The 19,256-nt window shown below is 45.7% G+C and overlaps 1 protein-coding gene across 2 annotated transcripts in view; it reads left to right on the top strand.

Annotated features, from left to right (window-relative positions):
* The first annotated feature begins 7,504 nt into the window (after positions 1–7,504).
* The window catches only part of Hk2 (hexokinase 2), a 58,190-nt gene continuing 46,438 nt past the window's right edge, over positions 7,505–19,256 (top strand). Inside the window, exon 1 of one of the 2 annotated variants that reach the window (XM_047522668.1) lies at positions 7,505–8,005. In XM_047522668.1, the coding sequence (XP_047378624.1) occupies positions 7,943–8,005 (63 nt within the window). In that variant the 5' untranslated portion in view covers positions 7,505–7,942. Of the gene's footprint in view, positions 8,006–8,105; positions 8,696–19,256 lie in introns of those variants that run through there. The other variant, XM_047522670.1, reaches the window with a different exon arrangement.

A 19,256-nucleotide genomic window follows, 5' to 3' on the forward strand; every position in this document is an offset into this window, starting at 1 on the left:
CATGTGTGGGTAAACCTGTAAGCAAAATGGAATCACTGGTCCATAGGGCAAGTGCACCTGTATTGTTGGAGAGTGTTCAATAGATCTCATGGAGGCTCTGTTCTCCCACCAACATTGTGATTGTCTATATTACAATATGGGGGAAAAAAAAGACAACGCCCAGAAACTTCAATGTATATGTAACTCATAAGACTAGAACAAGAAGAGAGGCTTAATAGTGTTTCACGAATTTCATTTCCTCCTAGGGAGATCTGTTCACTTTGATGGTAAGGTGTTTTATTATTGTTTTATTTCTGCTCAGCTGATGGGCCAAAAGTGTCAGTAGAATGTAAAGTTGCATTTTTATGATTGTGGATGATGTTAGTCATATTTTCACTTGTCAAATAGTTATTTGTTCTTTTCCTGTGAACTCTGTGTCCTTCACCCACAGTTGGATACATTTTTCTTAAAAAATTGAAGATCTTTATATAGTAGAAAAACAAATCTTTTAATGACTTTTGACTTCACTTAATAGGCTCTCTTATCATCTTTTCTCTTATGGCACTTAGGTTTTTAGTTTTCCTCAGACATGGCTGAGATTCAACAATCTTGATTTAAAAAGCAAATGAACAAGTTTTCCCCAGGGTTTGCAGACATTTTGGGAGTAGTCTTGTTTACTTTTCCATAGTTAGAATCAGTCTATTTATTTTTTAAGCCATTAAGGTGTATTGCATTTTAAATTTATAGATTAACCTAAGGGGATGTGAAATTCATGAAGTACTGTTAGGCCTCCCTATGTATTCAAGTCTTTTGACTTCCTTGCATGGATTAAGTTCCTAGGAATTTTGTCTTTTTGTTCACTGTTATAATAGAAGAAAAGATGCCATTAACATCTGTTGTTAATTTGGCATCAGGATTATTAAAAGCTCTCCAGGTGATCCTCACATAATAGGTATATAAGGGACAGGAAGGGAGGGTTGCCTGGGAACTGCTGGCTCTCATCTAGAAAGGAGTACTTTGTCATTGATGTTGTTTAGAATTGCCAGCAATGTGTAATAAAAGCCAAACTGACTAAGGGTTTTATTATTGCTTATAAATTCTCTATGGTAAACTGGGCACGGTGGTGCATGTCTGTAATCCCAGTGACTCCGGAGCTGAGGCAGAAGAATTGCAAGTTTGAGGCCAGCCTCGCCAACTCCATGAGACCCTGTTTCAAAATAAAAAATAAAAAGAACATGGATGTAGCTCTGTGGTAAAATGCCCCTGGCTTCAATAGCCAGTACTGATGAAAACCAAAAACAAACGAACAAACAAAAAACAGGAGCAGCCACCAACACCCCTAAGTGTACCCTGTCCCAAAGAGCAGTCAAGGCTGACAGCCATTGTCCTGAAGTCCTCCACTTCTCCCTGCCTTTCACGTTCAATTACTTACGTACTGTCCAGGTCACCTCTTACATTTTTCTCACTGTTTTCACCACTTCTCTTCTGCTATTTGTCTAACAGAAACCTTCAGCATCATTTCTCATGACTTTGGTCTCATTCCCCATCCATCTGGACCAGAGCACTGTACTTCTATCTGCTACAAACCAATCTGTCTCACATCCCTGAGAGTCTCCAATTTCTGTTCCTGCTACCTGGACTTTTTATTTATTTATTTATTTATTTTAGGCCCTGGGTTCTTATTGCACAGAGGAGTTGTTATTATGAATGATGCATTTAGGAAACTGGTATTCAGGATTCACTACATAGAAAGCTCTGCACTTTTTATCTTGTGATCTCATTAACTTTGCAGATGAGAAAACTTGGGCTTTAAAAGACCCAAGACCAGCTGGCATTCCCATGCCAGCCTCCCATTCTCATGGCTCTATGCCAATCAGGATGAGAATGTTAGACACATAGCCCTCAAATTTGTGATGGTCTTGGAGGGGTCTCCCGGGAATATTTCTAGTGGCTTTTTTACATGTGCTGTGATGCTGCGTGCATGTGTGGACAGGTGCTGGGTCACACTTCGTGTGTGTGTGGAGGGGAGAATCATCTGGCTTAGGGTCAATTCATTTATGTCAGTTTTTCTGGTGTCAATTTGCCTACTGACTACTTCCCCCCAATTTAACTCCCATTTAGTATAGATGTTCTATTTTTTAGTCCTTGGATGTATTTTGGATTTTAGAAGGTCAATTTGTTTAAGGGCATTTTAAACATTTCAACATAGCGCAGTCAATGACTACTGGGTGTGGTGACTATTTGCCAAGCTTTGGGACTTCCTGGACTCCTTTGAAAAACTTCTTTTTTTGTGGTGCTGGGGATGGAACCCAGAGCCTCATGCGTGCCAGGCAAGTGCTCTATTACTGAGCCACATCCCCAGTCCTGAACATCTTCCTTATATTTTGAGACTTTTCCACCTTATGACTCCTGACTCCCTGGCCTGCTTTGGCAACTTCCCTGCAGCTAGGGCATGGACACGGGACTAAAGCTCTGCCAATCAGCTGCAAACTGTTAATTTAAAAGTCAATACTCTCAAGAAGGAGATGCTATGCAGCATTCCTTCCATCAAAGATGCAAAGAGACAGACAACCCAGCTGTCAAGGGCAGCTGTGGCACATCCTGGCTGTAGCACCCCATGTCTGGCATCAGGAGCATGGGCAGAGATGCTAGCCCAGTGGCCATGGCAGTAGAACTTCCCCTGGCAGAGTTTTATGGTATAGTCCAGGCATCAGTCTCAGGTGATTAGCTTCTAAGCCTAATTCTCTGATTCTCCAGAAGATCCAGCAAGGTTTAATATTCTTCAATAAACTCCTTTTGTCTTTAAACTAGATTGAATGGATCCTGTTTGTACCTCTTACAGATAAAATGGGATTGTTGTGAAACCTTGTATCTTCCATTTTTATATTTTAACTGCTTTTAAGTATTTTTCTTTCCTAATCTCTCAGATTTAAGCATTATAATTGAAATATAAGAGATTATCCAGACCATGAGGGCCCAATATTAAAAATAACAGTATGCCAGGAGTCACAAGAATTTATATACAGGCCAGGTCCACCACCCTCATTCTTAAAAATCTCTACAGGATCCCATGCTACAATTTGATGAATGTTAATAACAACAACGATGATGACAACAAAGTAATATTTAGCAGAGAGAGGTTTTTTGGCTAAGTGGTGTCTTCCCAGGACAGTTACAGAGGTTCAATGGCCGGGCTCAGGTCAGTCTAATGTGGGGTCAGTGCCAGCACAACCCTGGTATGAAATCAGAAAGCTGGCATCCACACCCAGTCAGACCACCCTTGGTTGGCACTGCCCTGTGGTTCCCGCTCTCCCTCTTCCAAAACTCCACTGCCTGTGAAGACACAGACACACTGGGTGTGGTGATGCACACTTGTAATACTAGCAACTTGGGAGGCTGAGGCAGGAGGATGGCAAGTCTGAGGACAGCCTGGGCAATGAAGCAAGACTCTGTCTCAAAATATAAAGTAAGAAAGGGCTGGGGTGTACCCAGAGGTAAAGCACTCCTGGGTTCAATCGCTAATACAGCAAAACCCCAAACCAACCAACCAAACAAGGACACAGACACATTGATTTTTTTAATGATAGATTTTTCTATTCTGTAATATTTGTCACATGTTACTTTTAAGTTTCTGACTAAACAGTTAGTCCCTTAGCAGTAAGAATCATATTTTATGTCTCCTTGAATCATTGTAAGGGTTTAATAAATATTTGTGGACTGATTTGTCTCTTGGAGCTATGGTGTGTAAATTGTATGGCCTCCATCACTTTTCAACATCTGCATGTGTCTATTGTGTGTGTGTGTGTGTGTGTGTGAAAAAGAGAGAGAGAGAGAGAGGGAGAGAGAGAGGTATCTGTGAATAACTAAACTCTAGATATAGAGACTGGAGTTCAAAAAATCAAAGATACTAGTCTCAGCCCTGTCTGGGTACTTTCCCCTTAGTTTGTCATGTATGAATTGAGGCATATAACAATACCTACTTCAAAGATGGGTGCAGTACTGCATGTCTATAAGTCCAGTCACTAGGGAGGCTGAAGCAGGAGGATTACAAGTTTGAAGCCACCCTTGAAAACTTAGTGAGACTGTGTCTCCAAATACAAATTAAAAAAAAAAAAAAAAAGGGGGGATTGGGGATGGGCTCAATGATAGAGTGCCCTGGGTTCAATATCTGGTATAGTAAATAAGAAAGAAAGAAAACAATACCCACTCCAACCATCTCCCAGGATTATTGGGAGCTTTGAAGAGATAATATGTACTTAAAGCATCTTATGATCATTATCTGGTTCACATGAAATGGAACCAGAAGGGGATTGGAGGGGCCATTACAATTAGTCTGTGGAAAAGATATCACAGTTCACATGATCTCACTGGCTTTGGTCCCACCTGCCTGGGGCCAATGGGTTTTGGAGTACAGGGCTATTGGGTTTTCAAGTGTTTCTAGGCAGCAGGCATTTTCCTCTTCTAGTCAAAACCACTGATTCAGCCTCAGACTTGGTAACATCTAAACCCATAGCCAGCTCACTTCCCTACCCTCATCTTGGCTCAGGCCATTATCTTATCTTATAGTTTCTCCCTTTTCTTGTCTCTGGTCTCTGACTCTCTTCCCTCATCCAATGGAGGGCTGTTATTGTCCTACAAAAGCAAGTGTGATCATATCACTTCCTGCTTTAAGCATCTCTGTTGGCTATCTAAATCTGCTGGATATCTAGGGTGTATCTATATCTAAGGACAGAAGCCCAGTTATGAGGTTGTTGTAATTAGGTAAGAGATACTAAGTGTGTGAACTGGGGTAGATAGGGAGGTGGGAATGATTTGAGGAATGATATATAAAGCATATAAAACTAACTCTCCGTATTGTTTGTATAACAAACCATGGGCATCTCTATGATTTCTTCTGTTGCTTTATACAATAAATATCTAACTGCACGTCTACTGTTTGAAAGGTACCATTCTAAGCATTGTATATATGAGGGAACAGCGGAGACACAGACTCTTCCTTCTTGTAGAGAAGAGAAAGAATAGGAAATCAATCACAGTCAAATGATAGTGACTTGGGAACTTGAGATAAAACGGTCAGAGGAAAGCCCTCTGTTGTCTGAGATGAAACTCACCAAGGGAAAAAAAGCAGCAAGAAACAGGTCTAGAGAATTTCCAGATAGAAGAAAAAGGAAGAGCAAAGGTCCTTGGGTGGAAGTTTGGCATTTTTGAGAAAGCATGCCAGTGTGAGTGTTCAGCAGTGTACTGAGGAAAGTTTTATGGGATGGGTGGAGAAGGAAGTAGGGACCTTAAAGTCTAGTGGACATTGTTAGGAGTACAAATTTTATTTGAAGACTGGAAACTGATAAATGACTTGAGCCAGGTAAAGATGATTTTTTTTAAAATTGGTACTGAGGATTGAACCTAGGCATGCTTAATTACTGAGCCACATCTCCAGACCTTTTGTTATATTTTATTTAGAGACAGGGTCTTGCTGAGCTGCTAAGTGCCTTGCTAAGTTGCTGAGGCTGGCTTTGAACTCTTGATTCTTCTGCCTCAGCCTCCCGAGTCACTGGGATTACAGGTGTGCACCATGGCACCTGACTCTGGTTTGTATTTTAAACACATGACTTTGGTTTCTATTGAAAAAGACATTATAGGGGTCAGTGTGCATGGAGGTAGGCCAGAATGGAAGCTGGGTGGTATAGTATTAGCTAGGATGTGTCCAAAGACATGGAGAAAATGGTCATACCCAGAGTCAATTTGATAGGTCAGATTGCTGGTTGATGGATTGACTAGTGTGAGGGTGAGTAGCAACAAGGAGTCAAGGATGATTAAGATGAATAGTGATGCCACTTGCTGAGATACCTGGACAGGAAAAGATTTGGGAAGAAAAGTTGAATTCAGTGTTGTACATATTAAATGTGCAATGCTGTCACTTCATGGAGATGACAAATGGCAGTTGGAGAAACAAGTTTGGAGCTCTGGGAGAGGTGCTTGCTATAGATTTACTTTTGTGAGTCACCATGTGTAGATGACATAAGTTGCAAGGCTGGAGGGATCACCCAGGGAGAATGTAACTAGATTAGATTAGGGTGGAAGGTACCCGGGAATACTCCAGTACTCACTTGTATAGAAAATGGGCCGAGGAGCCTGGGGAGTAAGGTTAGTGGGAAACCATTAGAGTGAAGCATCAGGCTCTTACTGGCCAAGGAAGGTGTGTCCAGATGCAGGATGTGAACAACTGTCCCCAGCATCTTTGAGAGATGGAGTAAGAAAAGGGCAGGAACAGAAGAGAACACAAGATTTTCAACATGGAGGCCATTATGGTGACTAGGACTAAAGCAGTTTGGTCCCAATCCTGACAAAGTACAGGGGAAGAGTAGTGAGGGTGTGTATTTGGCAAGGGTACACAGTTTATAAGTTTTGCTGAAATGTGGGGTCATAGATGCTTTCATTTATTTTTCCTGTTTTATCTGTATATTCTTTTTTCCCTAACAATGAACATTCATTTCTTGTTTTCCTCTTGATACTGGGGATTGAACCCAGGGCCTTGCACATGCTAGGCAAGCACTTAACCACTGAGCCACATCCCCAGTCCAATTTATGTAAATCTGGAATCTGGAATCAGGTATTAGCTGTTGCTGTGGACCCTGCTCCTCTAAGCATCCCTAAACCACTCTACCCCACCTAATCCCACCCAGGTCCAAGATCATCCAGTTACATACTTACTATCACTTAGTTTCACCCACATTAGTCCCAAAGCTGCAGACAATACTCCTTTCCTGCCTTCTACATTCCTGGCTTCTAGAAAGGAAGGATACGAAAATGGGAAAGAGAATAGGATCTTAAAGTCAAGACGGATATGGGCTCCTTTTCCCATCCACCACTGGTTAGCCGTGAGTTCTTGGGTAAATCTCTTAAGGGCGCCGTGCTTCAGTTTCCTCATATACACAGGGTTAGTAAAACCCACAACTCATCAGTGGTCTGAGGGTTGAATGGGCCGACTGTTATAATGCCTGTCAGAGTAAGCAAGCAGTCAAGGCGGCTTCCTTCACATCAGCGTTCCGCGGACCGGTTGAGCCATAATAGGTGAGAACCAAGATGCTTCAGAAATGTGACCGGGTGATGGGAGTCCCTCACATGATCCCCAGATACCAGACGGTGTCCCTCTCCGCCACTGGGCTAGGGCGTGTGCGGGACCAGTGACTCATCTTTCCAGTCGTTCCACACCTCGGTCCGCGATCACGCGCCCCCCACCCGTAGCCGAGCCTGACGCGGCGGTGGCTCATGCGCCTTTGCGTTCCAGCCTCTTGCCACGGAACACACGTCCCATCCCGGGCGCCCGGCCCCGCCCCCCGCCCCAGGCGCGTCTCTGCAGCTTGCCGGCTCGGGTGTCTGAGCGGCCGCGCCCGCGGGCTGTGAGCGCTGATTGGCTGTTCCGCGCCGGCGGGCGGCCCGCGGGCACACACACCCTCCCTGAGCGACCAATGAGCGTGCGCGCGTCACTGACCCGTCCGCCCCTAAGCCGGCAGCCCCTCAATAAGCCACATTGTTGCACGAACCCCAGCGCTGGAGTCCCAGGCCACCGCTGGCAACGCCGTGTCACTCAGCTAAGATACGCGGGAGGGAGCATAGCGCGAGTGAGCCTGAGAAGTCCGATCGCCCTAGTGGAGTCGGGCTGTGATTCTTCCTAAGTTGAGCCTTAGTGACCCTGTGGGAGAAGTTAGCGCCTTGACGTTGGGCAACCAGACACGTCGCCAGGAGTGATACTTAGGCGCCTTTCTAGCAGTTTTGACTCCAAAAACCTGTTTCTAGAGACTCGAGATCCCCCAACCCGCGATAACCTTCTCGGTGTACCGCCAGGAATCCCCGCTCCCGCCGAGCAACCGAGCCCGCGTACAAAGCAGTCGGACCGCGTTACCCGCCTCCCCTCTAAGCGCTCGCGCCTCAGTTTCCCAAGTCCGCGCCGCTTGGCCGTAACAGGATGATTGCCTCGCATATGATCGCCTGCCTCTTCACGGAGCTCAACCATAACCAAGTGCAGAAAGTAAGTCGTTGCGGGCGGGGGCGTTTGGCTCGCTCCGGACAAAGTTGCGTGTTCTCCGGGAAACTCTTGGATCTTGCAGGGGCCCGCTTCCTCCTCATTCGGGACTTGGGACGCAGAAAAAGACTGAGTAGCTGGGAAACTCCTGGGAGCGAGGAGCCACGTCCGCTAGGCACTGGCAGGCTTGTGCGCGCGTGCGAGGCGCAGGCGCTCGCGCACCGCTCGGCTCTCTTCCTCCCTGCTGTCCCGCGCGCGCTCGCGGTCTCCCCCTACCCCTTTTCCCTTTTTTTCTGGAGGGGCGGGTAGCTCAGCACGTATTCAAGGACTGTTGGGCCCACGTGGGAGGAACCCCCCTCCTATAGTCCGAGTTCCGGCGAGAGCACGTGGGGAGAACTGTAGCTGGGGGAGGAGGCTCCGCGGCCGCGTGGGGCTCCTGGGGGCCTCCAGCGCTTAAGGATGCGTTAGAGAGGCGTGCGGTTCATCTTGTAGTTCCTCACCACCCCGCGGAGGAGGACCAGAGTAAAAGACGACCCAGGAAGGAGCAGGAAAGCGCGAAGACGAGTTCTGCCGCCGCGCCCCCTCCCCGGAACTGAGGTGCCCGGAACTGAGGCTCGGCGAGGGGCGTACATCCCCTAGCAGATCTGCCTCAGGACTGCCCCGCCTCGCGTTCCCGGGGCCCGCCTCCGAGAGAGGGTCGGACTTTTTGTTACTTTTTGGTTTGCCCTTAAAAGTTGCTCCCAGAGGACCCCCTCCCCCTTCCCAGATTCCTTGGGATTTTGTGGTTCTGAAAACCAGCTTTTTCCCTGCGCTAGGCCCCGACTTGTCTGTGCCCATTGCGCTCTCCGCAGCCCCCCAGACCCTAGTCCCACGGCGGCCCGCCCGCCAGTTCATTTACATAAGAAAGAGCCTCGGGCCCTGCCTTGAGCCTCCCTCTCCCTGCCTCGGGGTATGAAAGTGGGGGTGGGTTAGTTAGGGCCAGGCTCCTGGCGCTTTCACTCGGGGGAGAATTGGGTTTCTGAAATACCCGGGATTAGGAGATTGGCTCCTGGCCTGAGTCCTTGGCTATGATTTGAGGGAGGGGATGGTCTGAGATGGGGGATGGGGTGGGTTGGGAGTTTTCTTTTGTAGCTGGGAGGCAATGACAGCGTTGCTCAATTACATATTTGAGATTTCAGTGTCTGATGGGAACACATATTTAGGGAAAATGTCCTGACATCGTTCTGTGGGGAGAGCTGCTCATATTCCCATTCTGGCGGTCTTGAGGGCATAGGAAAGAATGGTAGTTTATAATCTTGATGTTTCCAGAGCCTTGGCAGATGCACCTCAGACCCGAGGAGGAGGCAGAAACGCTGGTTTAGCTGAATTTTACTCTGTAAAGTAAACGTCTTTACTTTCTGACCCCTTCTTGGGATGTGGCCCTGCACTTTAATTCAGTTTATTTAAAAGCATGTCTCTGCGCTGGCAGGATCTTGGCAATTTCTGTGGGCTTCTCTGCCCAAGATAGGAATTAACTGTGGGGGGAAGACTCATCTCTTGGCAAGCCCTAAAATACAAAGTGGAGAACCATTAATCCCAGGGGGGTCTCAGTTGAGTGAATACCGCTCCAGGACATTTGAATTCTTGAACTAGCTTACTCTTCCCTAGTTCAGATGAAAAGGTTAAGACTGGAACTGTGGAGTCATGTCATTCTTGGGGCCTGGAAGGGGGTTCACCTCCCCAGATTTCAAAGTGGAAATAGAATTAGCCAGGGAATCTGGAAATGTGTTTTAATCCTTGTCTTGTGGCTTACTCACCACAGGACCTTGAGCCCCTTTGGACTTCCTATTTCTTTTTGAAGATGCAGATGAGAGCAGCCTTGTCCATTTTACAGAATTATAATAAGGCACAATGAAGTGACAATATCTCTGGTAGGCTTCTCCTCCCTAGGAGCCACCTTTCAGCCTGTGAAGTGTCCCTGAGAACATTTGGATGTATTTCCTGTAAGTTACCAATGGGGGCAGAATTGAATCAGGCCCTTAACTAACTCACCAGGTGTCAGACCTGGGATTTAGACTCTTAGTTTAGGTGAGCAAAGTTTGATTCCAGCTGTTACATGCGAAGTAAGAAGAGAATCACAGAGAATGAATTTCTGGAAGGAAGAATTAGGAGAGAATGAAGTTTGAGTTTAATTTTTATAGTCTTTTGGAAAGGTGTTTATTTGGACTTTACTGAAATCCTTGTGTGGTGATGTCGTCTTATGTATTCTAGTTTGAGAGCATGGAAGGTTTAGGGTCACCTGCCCAGAATTGGTCCCATCAGGATCACATGTCTCCTGATGGACAATCCTAGTATTTTAGTCATTAGGGAGAGAGTAAGGGTTATTTGCTCACTTTTGCCAATTGAAACTTTGGAACTTATGAGCAAACATGGAACATCTACTCTGTACCTGGCACTGTCCTAAGCTCTATACATAAGTTAGCTCAAAAACATTTAAACCACCCTATGAGATAAGTATCATTATTAAGAGCATCTCTATTTTACTGGTAAGGAAACTGAGAGGCACAAAGTAACTTACCCAAGGTCACTAGCTTTTTAGCAAGAGCACTATGGTGGTTTTTTGCTTATTTTCATTTTTCTAAGAGCACCATGCTCATGGCCACTACTTGCCTACCTCTAAGGAACATTAGTGGACTACTGACTTACGCCTGTGCCCACTCATGGATACTGGTAGCTACTCTACTGCCAGTATCCATACCACTTAGTATGTCCGGAAATAGAATTAGCGCTCCTGTTGGGAGCCCCGAATTCGTTTTCACTTGTCTTTCCTTTCTGACTTCTACTCCTTTGTCAGCTGATCTTTGGGTTACATCAGAGGGCTCCTAAGTTTTCTCCATTTCTGTTCTCTTTTTTAAACTAGACTGAACTACTTCAAAAAAGCCTTCGACAACTTTGTATTGGCTACCACATGTCCAGGACCCCATCCTTCGTCTCAGCCTCATTCTTCTCCCTCTTTTTATTCCCCAAAGCCTTAAATTGCCATGCCTTTAAGTGCCTGCCATTCATACCGGGTCATTCTACCCTTGCCCTTGGTGGCCCTGAACATGCAACCTAGCTTTTCTCAATTTAATCCCTTCCAGCTCAAATACTACCTCCTTTTCCTGCTTTCTACCCCTCCTGTGTGCCCACAGTGGTGCACTTAAAACTTGAGTTTGTTTCGTTTCTACCATACATGAGAGTTGGTGGTTTTCAGTTTCAGTTCCTTCCTCAGGGCAGGGAGAATCCTGGCTGTTTCAATTTTATCACCTGATTTCTGCCTACCGATGAGGTAGGCACTCAGTGAGTGCAAGAGTGAAAGAGGAGGCCTTCTTGGAGAAAGAGGCAGAGTGAAGAGTGGGCAGGTGGACCCTTAGAAGGAAAAGCAGTTCTCAGGGCTACTCTTTCACCAGAATCATGGCCTGAGGCTGATTCCCAGTGCGAGAGAGGAAGGGGGAGCCTTTCCTGTCCTTAGCAATCAAGGCTTTGTGTACTGTCTGTGGAGAAATAGAGGATTCATTTCACTGAGGTAAATTAATCTACACGCTACAAGATTTTTGTCTCTTAGGAATAAAAATCAGAGCAGAGTTAACTATGGACTTGAAGTATACACTCCTTCCTTTATCCATCGATACACGTAGACTGGTGACATTTTATACCAATTCTGAAATATGTAGAGCTCACTTAAGGCTCCTTGCTGTATGAGCAAGTAGTGACCTTCAACTGTGGACTTGAGGGGAGCATCTTGGAAGCAGAAAGATTCAGCAGCAACCAGAGTCAAGACAGATAAGCATACATTTATTTATTTATTTATTTATTGAAAGAACCTAAGAGTGCAAGGCCCTCTGGGTACCACATAGGAAACAGAAACAAAGACACTTCATTTATCTGGAGAGTTGAACCTCCAGGAAAAGATAATTTATGGCCATTAAACCTAAAGAGGGTATTGCCATGGGTTGGTGGGGAGTTAGAGATCTCTGGGGAATTTGACTACATTTTGAACACCTACTGTGTGCCAGATAACCTCCAGATAAGGGGTTAAAATAGTGGGAGTAAACTACTGGCTCAAATTTAAATTAAGATTATTTTTGACTATTAATTCCTGCTGGGTTAGCTGTCATTGACAACAGGTACAATTTGTCATTTTTCAGTTTGTAACATTTTACTGTCTTAATACAGCCCCTTCTGTTGCTCAGAAGGCAGCTGTTGATGGTGGTAGGAATACTTTGTAGCTTTTGTGAACCATCCATTTGCCAAAATACTATTCACTAAGAAGCACTTTTTTCTTTACCCTTGAATGGATTAAAATTCCCTCAGGCTGCTCAGCCAAAGTCAGCATTTAACTTTTTTCCCCCATTTTTCAAAGTTGAACTTTTCTAGTACTGGGAGGAGTTTGGGGACAGTTGAGGGCCCTTTCCTAGGGACAATCAGAACAACACAAACCACAGAGTTCAATGTGGCAGCTGGAGAAAGAAGATCTGATGAATCAAAAAAATCTTGGGTGCCCCAGAAAGTGGGCCTTCTTTGTTTAGAGACTTCCTGTTTCAAAGACCAACTCTTGATAAGAGGTTCCTTATTATCATTGTGGAGTTTTGAAGTCAGCAAGTTTGGTTTGTTTTTTAACACTGTGTGTTGTCTGTTGTTGCCATTTCAAAGCAGTAGGGGTGGGGCGTGGCAAAGCAAAACTTAGAGTTCATTGGATGCCTCTTAACATGGTCCCTCTTCTTTGCACTTTAGAGGCTGTTGCTGCTTATTTCTAAAGCTGTTTTCTCAACCTTGGTGCTTTTGACAGTTTGGGTCAGAAAATTTTGTTCATGAGGGCCTATCCCAGCAAAAGAGTCAGATTTATAGACCCTACCCAGGTTTATGGAGTTCTGTATCTTTTTACTATTGCTTTAGAGCAACATTTTTAAACTAGGAGTGATTTTTGTACCTTGGGCAACTTTAGATATGTGTGTTGCCATTTGGGGTTGTCACAGTTGGTGGTTGAGTATGTTTTACTGACATCTAATTAGTAAAGACTGAGAGATGGATGATAAAAACCCTCCAGTGCACAGGGTGGCACCCCATTCCCCCATAAGTAATTATCTGGTTCAAAATCCTTTTAGATGGAGGTTGAGAAACTGCTTTAGAGGAACATAGCCCTCTTTCCTTTCAGTTTTCAAGTGCATTGTTCAGAGCCGGTACAGCTAGTTGCTAGCCTTGCTTGAGACCAAAACCTTCAGCTCTCAACAGTGTCACATCATGGGACATCATGAAGGGAGATAGGATTTTACAATAAGGAATTTAAGGTGAGATCACCAGTCCCCACCCATCAACAGATGCCCATGATCTCTCCCTGAAGGTAGCTTTTGTGGGGCAGGAGCCAGGTGAGGTTTCTCTGTTCTTAACCAGAAAAATGAGGGCAGTGCCAGTTTTCCAGGAAACCAGTGGGAAAGAAGTTTGCTCTTGTCCTTGGGAGAATCTCCCTCTGGCTGTGTTGGAGTTTCCAGGGAGGCTGGGTATTTGCCAGGTATATGGCCAGGGCAGGTGTGTGAGCTGGCAAAACCGGAGCTCAGGAGCTACTGTAGCTGGGGACCAGAGGAGAGGGACCAGTGACACCCACTAAGGGGCAGGAACAGTCCAGCAGTTCTTGGGAGAGGCTGTGTAGTGAGATGGAGACAGGCTCCCTGGGGTTGAACCAGTTTTGAAGCTTCTCTAGGCCTCAGTGTCTTTCTTTTGTAAAAGGGAGAGATTGTTGAATATCACCCTAAAGAGGGTTGTTTTAAAGATTAAACAGAAAAAGGGTTAATATGTCAAGCTCTTAGAACTGTTATTGACATATAGTTGATTATGTATGAAATACTAGTACACAGAAGGAAAAAAGACACACTCTTTCATATCCTCTTACCCTACCCAGCTGAACAGGAGCAGAAATAGGTCCTGCTTGGACCTAGATAATTCCCAAGAACTTCTTTTACAGTATGTAGGTGCAAGCTTGCTTGTGCTTCCTGATAGATTTGATCAGAGGACTGCGGATGGTGGGGGCGGGAAGCTGGGGAAAAAGGAAACATCTTTGCTAAAAGGGTTCAGCTTCTAAAATGTCTTTCCTGAGCTTAGGAGAGCCAACCTTGATTGCTTCCTCTGAGGTGATTTCTTTCTGGTTCTCTGATGAGGCACACCCCCATTTGGTGTTCTCTGGGATTCCTTGCCCATTGGTGCACCCCAGGTTGAAGCATCTTCCTGGTGATGCCATGAGAAACATAGCTGCATTATATGATCGTGGTTGTAGTTTGTCCACTCCTTTTTACTGGTGAATAACCTCCCTGCTGTTCCCCAGTAAGTTTCCAGAGAGCCCAAGGATAGAGACTCCAAGGGCAGTTGCTTGGACCTCTCCCTTCAGTTGGATCCTTGCTCACCCTTGCTCACATCTGCCATAGGCTCTGGCTTCCCACTGGGGAAACCCTTTGAGGTGTCCTGGGCTGAAGGATCATAAGACAGACCATGAGAGGTTTGGCTCCTCTCGACTCCTAGAGATTCCCTGAAGGGACTTGGACTTGGAGGGAACAGCTACTCCCACATTCTTTTGGCTCTTTGGGTCTCAGCAGGGAGCTCTTTGCTCCTCATATCCAGACCCCAGGTCTTCTTTCCTGCTGAGAGTTGGGTGCCCCTACTTCTTGACAAAACTCAAGGGATTCTCTGTATAGAACCCATACTCTCTGGCCCTTGAGTAGCTTGGATAGCTTTTGTCTTATTCCAGTTGGAAACAGAGTTTGGTGTATACCTGTAATCCCAGGGATTTGGCAGACTGAGGCAGGAGAATTCCAAGTTCAAGGCCAGCATCAGCAACTTAATGAGATCCTGTTTTAAAATAAAAAAATGAAAAGGGCTGGGGATGTAGCTCAGAAGTAAAGTGCTTGCCCAGCATGTGCAAGGAAGACCCTGGGCTCAATCCCCAGCGCCAAAACCAAAAAAAAAAAAAAAACCTCAAAACAATCCAGTTTGGAGGTCAGGAGTCTTGACCCTGTTCCTGTGAACAGTGCCACCCTCTTTTATAGGTGGTCACAAACTTTTTGTGCTGTTGTCTGTGGATCTTTAAGTATTCCCTTGACATTCCTTCCCTGGAGGGACCTTGGGTAAGCCATATTTCAGAGTTCACCAGTTTGATTCAGGCTCTGAGAACCTGGCACTGGAACCCTGGTGCCCATCCATCCACCTTCCTACCTCCTTTGACCCTGCCTTCCTGGGTGTTCAGCATCTCTACCCTTGGAGGCTGGAAGTGGTCTGTATTCTCAAGAGACATATTCTCAACCTTTTTATTTTCTCTATATCATTGGATAAGGGAAGGAATGAAGACAGAGTACCTGTCAACTTTAATTAGGGTAATCAGAGCTTTTGAGGTTGCCTTCTCCACTCCTTTTTTTTTTTTTTTTTTTTTTTTTGCGGTGCTGGGGATTGAACTCAGGGCCTTGTGCTTGCTCGTGAGGCAAGCACTCTACCAACTGAGCTATATCCCCAAACCACCCCCATTTTAAAATTAATTAATTTTTGCTGTACTAGGGATTGAACCCAAGGCCTCTTGCATGCTAGGCAAGTGCTCTGCCACTGAGCTACATTCCCAGCCCTTTTTATATTATTTTGAGATAGGGTCTTGTTAAGTTAGCTAGCCTAGCTTTGAACTTGGGATCCTCCTGCCTCAGCCTCCCAAGTTGCTGGGGTTACAGGCTTGTGCTATTGTGTCCAGTTTCTTCTTTCCCATTTAAGGGCTTCCTCCTCTTGCTTCTGCTCTCTCCCAAATATTCCTGTCTCAGTACCCTCTGTGAGCTGGCTGCAGTGGTGCACTCCTGTAATCCCACCTACTCAGGAGGCTGAGGCAGGAGGATTGCAAGTTTGAGTCCAGCATGGGCAATTTAGCACAACCCTGTCTCAAAATAAAAATGAAAAGAACTGGGGATGTAGCTCAGTGGTAAAGTGACCCTGTGTTCAATCCCCAGTACCCAAACAAAACAAAAACAAAACAAAACAAAACAAAAACCCTCCACGAAGCCTTCCAATGATGTCCCATCAGTTCCTTCCCTCACAAAAGGCTTAAAAGGTAACAAAAAAGTACAATACTTACTAAGAGTTGACTTCTGACCATATGCTTTTTGTGCAGTAGCTCCAGCCACCCTTAAGCTGCCCTCCAGGATATGAACTTTTATTATTTATCATTCAGATGAAGACACCAGGCTCAGAACCAAGGACAAACTAGAATTCAAAACCAGGCAGCCCGACTCCAGAGCCCATGCACTTAACTTCCAGTGTGGGGCTGCTCAGGACGACTGGAGATGGTTGATTCTGCTTCAGTTTCATGGGGTTATGAGTCAGGTGTCAGCCTGGAAGGGATCTTTGGGATCATGTAATCCAAACCCCTTTTCACAGTTCAAGAAGCCAGCTGCTATGTACTAGTACTAAATGAATCAGCCCAAGCTTTTATAGGATAAGCACCAGATCTGGAACTCAATTTCCCGATCCCTGTCCTTTAAATACCATCTGTGTAGTATGCACTCTTATCTTTTAGCTGTGGGTTCCTTAAGAACATAGTCAGGATTTGCTTTGTGGGCTGTCCCTATGGGGACCTATAATTTATTGCCCAAACTGGGCCACTTTTGAGAGTACTATTCACAGCCATTCCACTACCACATGTGCCAAATGAGATTGTCTTGGGCAAGCTGGGACATATGGGTGCCTCACCTATGGTGGGTGTGATCTTGGGGTGGGTGGGACAGACTGGCACTAGACATGGAGCAGAGGGATAGAACCAGAGGGATTTTGGTTCAGCAGGTGAACAGATGGCAACAGCAGGAGTGGGGAGTGCAGATGTCACTGTGGGGTGAGAGGCTCAGCGGGGAGACTGGTTACTGGCATGACGCTGTCTAGGGTGGGCAGTCTTATCTTTAGGGAATCTGGCTTCCTAGGCAGGGCAGGCAGGGTGGATTGAGAGGAAGAGATGTCAGGATCTTATACAGTGAGGGTGCAGGCCTGAAGAGCAAGGTCAGACCCAGAGCACCTGTCAGTCTGGAGTAGCCCGCTCTTCCCCTTTGCCAAATTGCTCTTCCAACTCTTGGCATTCCTACCCATTGTAGGTAACCATAACAGAGATGCTTGAGCACCTACTTTATATTGAGTGTTGAGAGAGAGCTGTGGGCATCACAAATATGACATAGATTTAGCTGGTGCCTTTAGTCCTCTGGGACCAGTGAGGATGAAAGAAATGAGGTGTCAGAAGTGAATTGACATCATGGACTGGAGAAAGGCCATTTGTGCTGAAGGGCGAGTGGGAGTTTGTTAGGCCAGAGGAGAACATTCTAGAGTATACATTCATGTGTTTCTAACTTTTTTCAAGACAATGGATCTTTAGAATTGATTTGATGTGATTAAGTGATTGTAAGTCCTTGTTTTATTACAGTGAAAGAAACCACCTGTTGTCTGCCTTTACCTTCAGTTTATAATTGGAACTTATTCTCAGGAAGCTTCTCCAAGCCTCAGTTTCCTTGTCAAAGATTAGTTGGCATATTTACCTCCTGCCATCCATGGGCTGAGCCCCTTTCTGGCAAAGGCTAGTGTCTCCTTCACTCTGGTATCCTCAGCGCCAGCCCTGGCACACTCAGTTTGGTGCTCAGTCAATATCCATGGGTAAATGGACTTAGCCAGGTTATGTACACCTGGGATATAGTATTCCTTTGCACTGCTGCTCCACCCCCAGAAAACAATGTCTGAGGACAGAAGGGCCCTGGGCTACGCTTCCCAAATGCCCATCTCCTGGACCCTGGGACAGGTGCTGCTGTCTGAGGTCTGTCTGACTGTAACTCAATGCAGCTGAGAGTGAGAACTGGAAGAACAGGAAACCCTGTGACTCACAACCGTGCAACAGGATCCTGGAGGAGTGGCCCATAGCCTCCCTGGTCAACTCCACACTTACCCTGCTGCCCGAGGCTTGTGAGTACATGGTGTGTCAGAGCTGGAATCTCCCCAAGGTGGCACAGAGGCCCTGGTGAGGGGCCTCCTGATCCCATCTGAAGAAAGTATTGTAGTAGATTTGTTACTTTTTGTTCAACTGGTTTTCAGAGGACAGGGGCTTAAAGAACCAGTGTTCTTCTGCTTCATGTCTTCCTCCCCAACTCATCTTTTCCCCTTTATCAGAAACATCTGGTTTTGCCTTGGCAACTTTACAAGATAAACTTGCTGCTCTTTGCACAGCCTCGGCCCTCCCAGGAGGAGTCTGTGAGGGCATTATTATTAATGAGGTCATTGGTAGCAGTTGCCTGGCTTTCCTGATGGGCACACCTGTGCCCCAGGTTGGGGCAGTCGACTGGCCACCGGATGTTGTGGGTCTTGCCAGGAACTAGGCTTGTGGTTTGGGGAAGCTTCTCCAAGCCTTGGTTTCCTTGTCAAAGATTTGTGGTAAATCATTGGCAAAGGAATAATGCAAAAAATATGAAATTCTTTCAGAACTAAGTTGCCCATGTGTGTCAGCACAGAGTCACTGGAAGGCTGTGTGTGGCTGAATTTAAACAATGAATCTCTCCTGGATTGTCCTCTTTTGACCTCTTGGGTTTCTTTCTGTGCTTTGACCATGTGTAGTAGGTAGACTAGGGCCAAGTCGGTGCCGCCTGCCTTTTTCTCTTCCTACACTGAAAAATCCAAAGAATGACACCAAACACATGGGGCAAATGTCACCCAGAGACAGTAACAGATCCCTGATGTCAGCCCCACTTTCTGGCACTAACACCCCTCCCTCACCCTCTTCCCCGATTCAGTGTGATCATATGACTTCTAACAGCATAGATCTGTTTCATACTTAGTATGAGAGGACTCACTTTTGTGTCTGCTCCTTTCACCCAACATTACATTGTGAGGTTCATCTACATTTTTGCGGATAGCAGTAGGTGTATATTCTTAATCTGTAGTATTCTTGGCCCCACCTCGGTCTGACTGTGATCGATTTAAAGCAGACAAGACTAAGTCATACTTGTAGAGAACACAGCCCTTCCTAAATTTCTTTTGAGGAGGCCAGGTTGGAGCATTGGCCTAATAATATAGATGATTTGGTTGTATCTTCAGGACAAGAACAGTGTGAAGAAAGCTGGGGTCTGGAAGCTAAAAGGTCGTTCCACTGCCAACTGAAGAGAGGGTTCTAGATATTAACAGAAATCCAAACAAAGAATGGAGAAAGGAATGGGACTGTGCCTCGGGTATCCTTGCATCCTTTGCTCTGATGCTT

The sequence above is a fragment of the Sciurus carolinensis genome, chromosome 13 (genome assembly GCF_902686445.1).
Source record: "Sciurus carolinensis chromosome 13, mSciCar1.2, whole genome shotgun sequence".
NCBI lineage: Eukaryota > Metazoa > Chordata > Mammalia > Rodentia > Sciuridae > Sciurus > Sciurus carolinensis.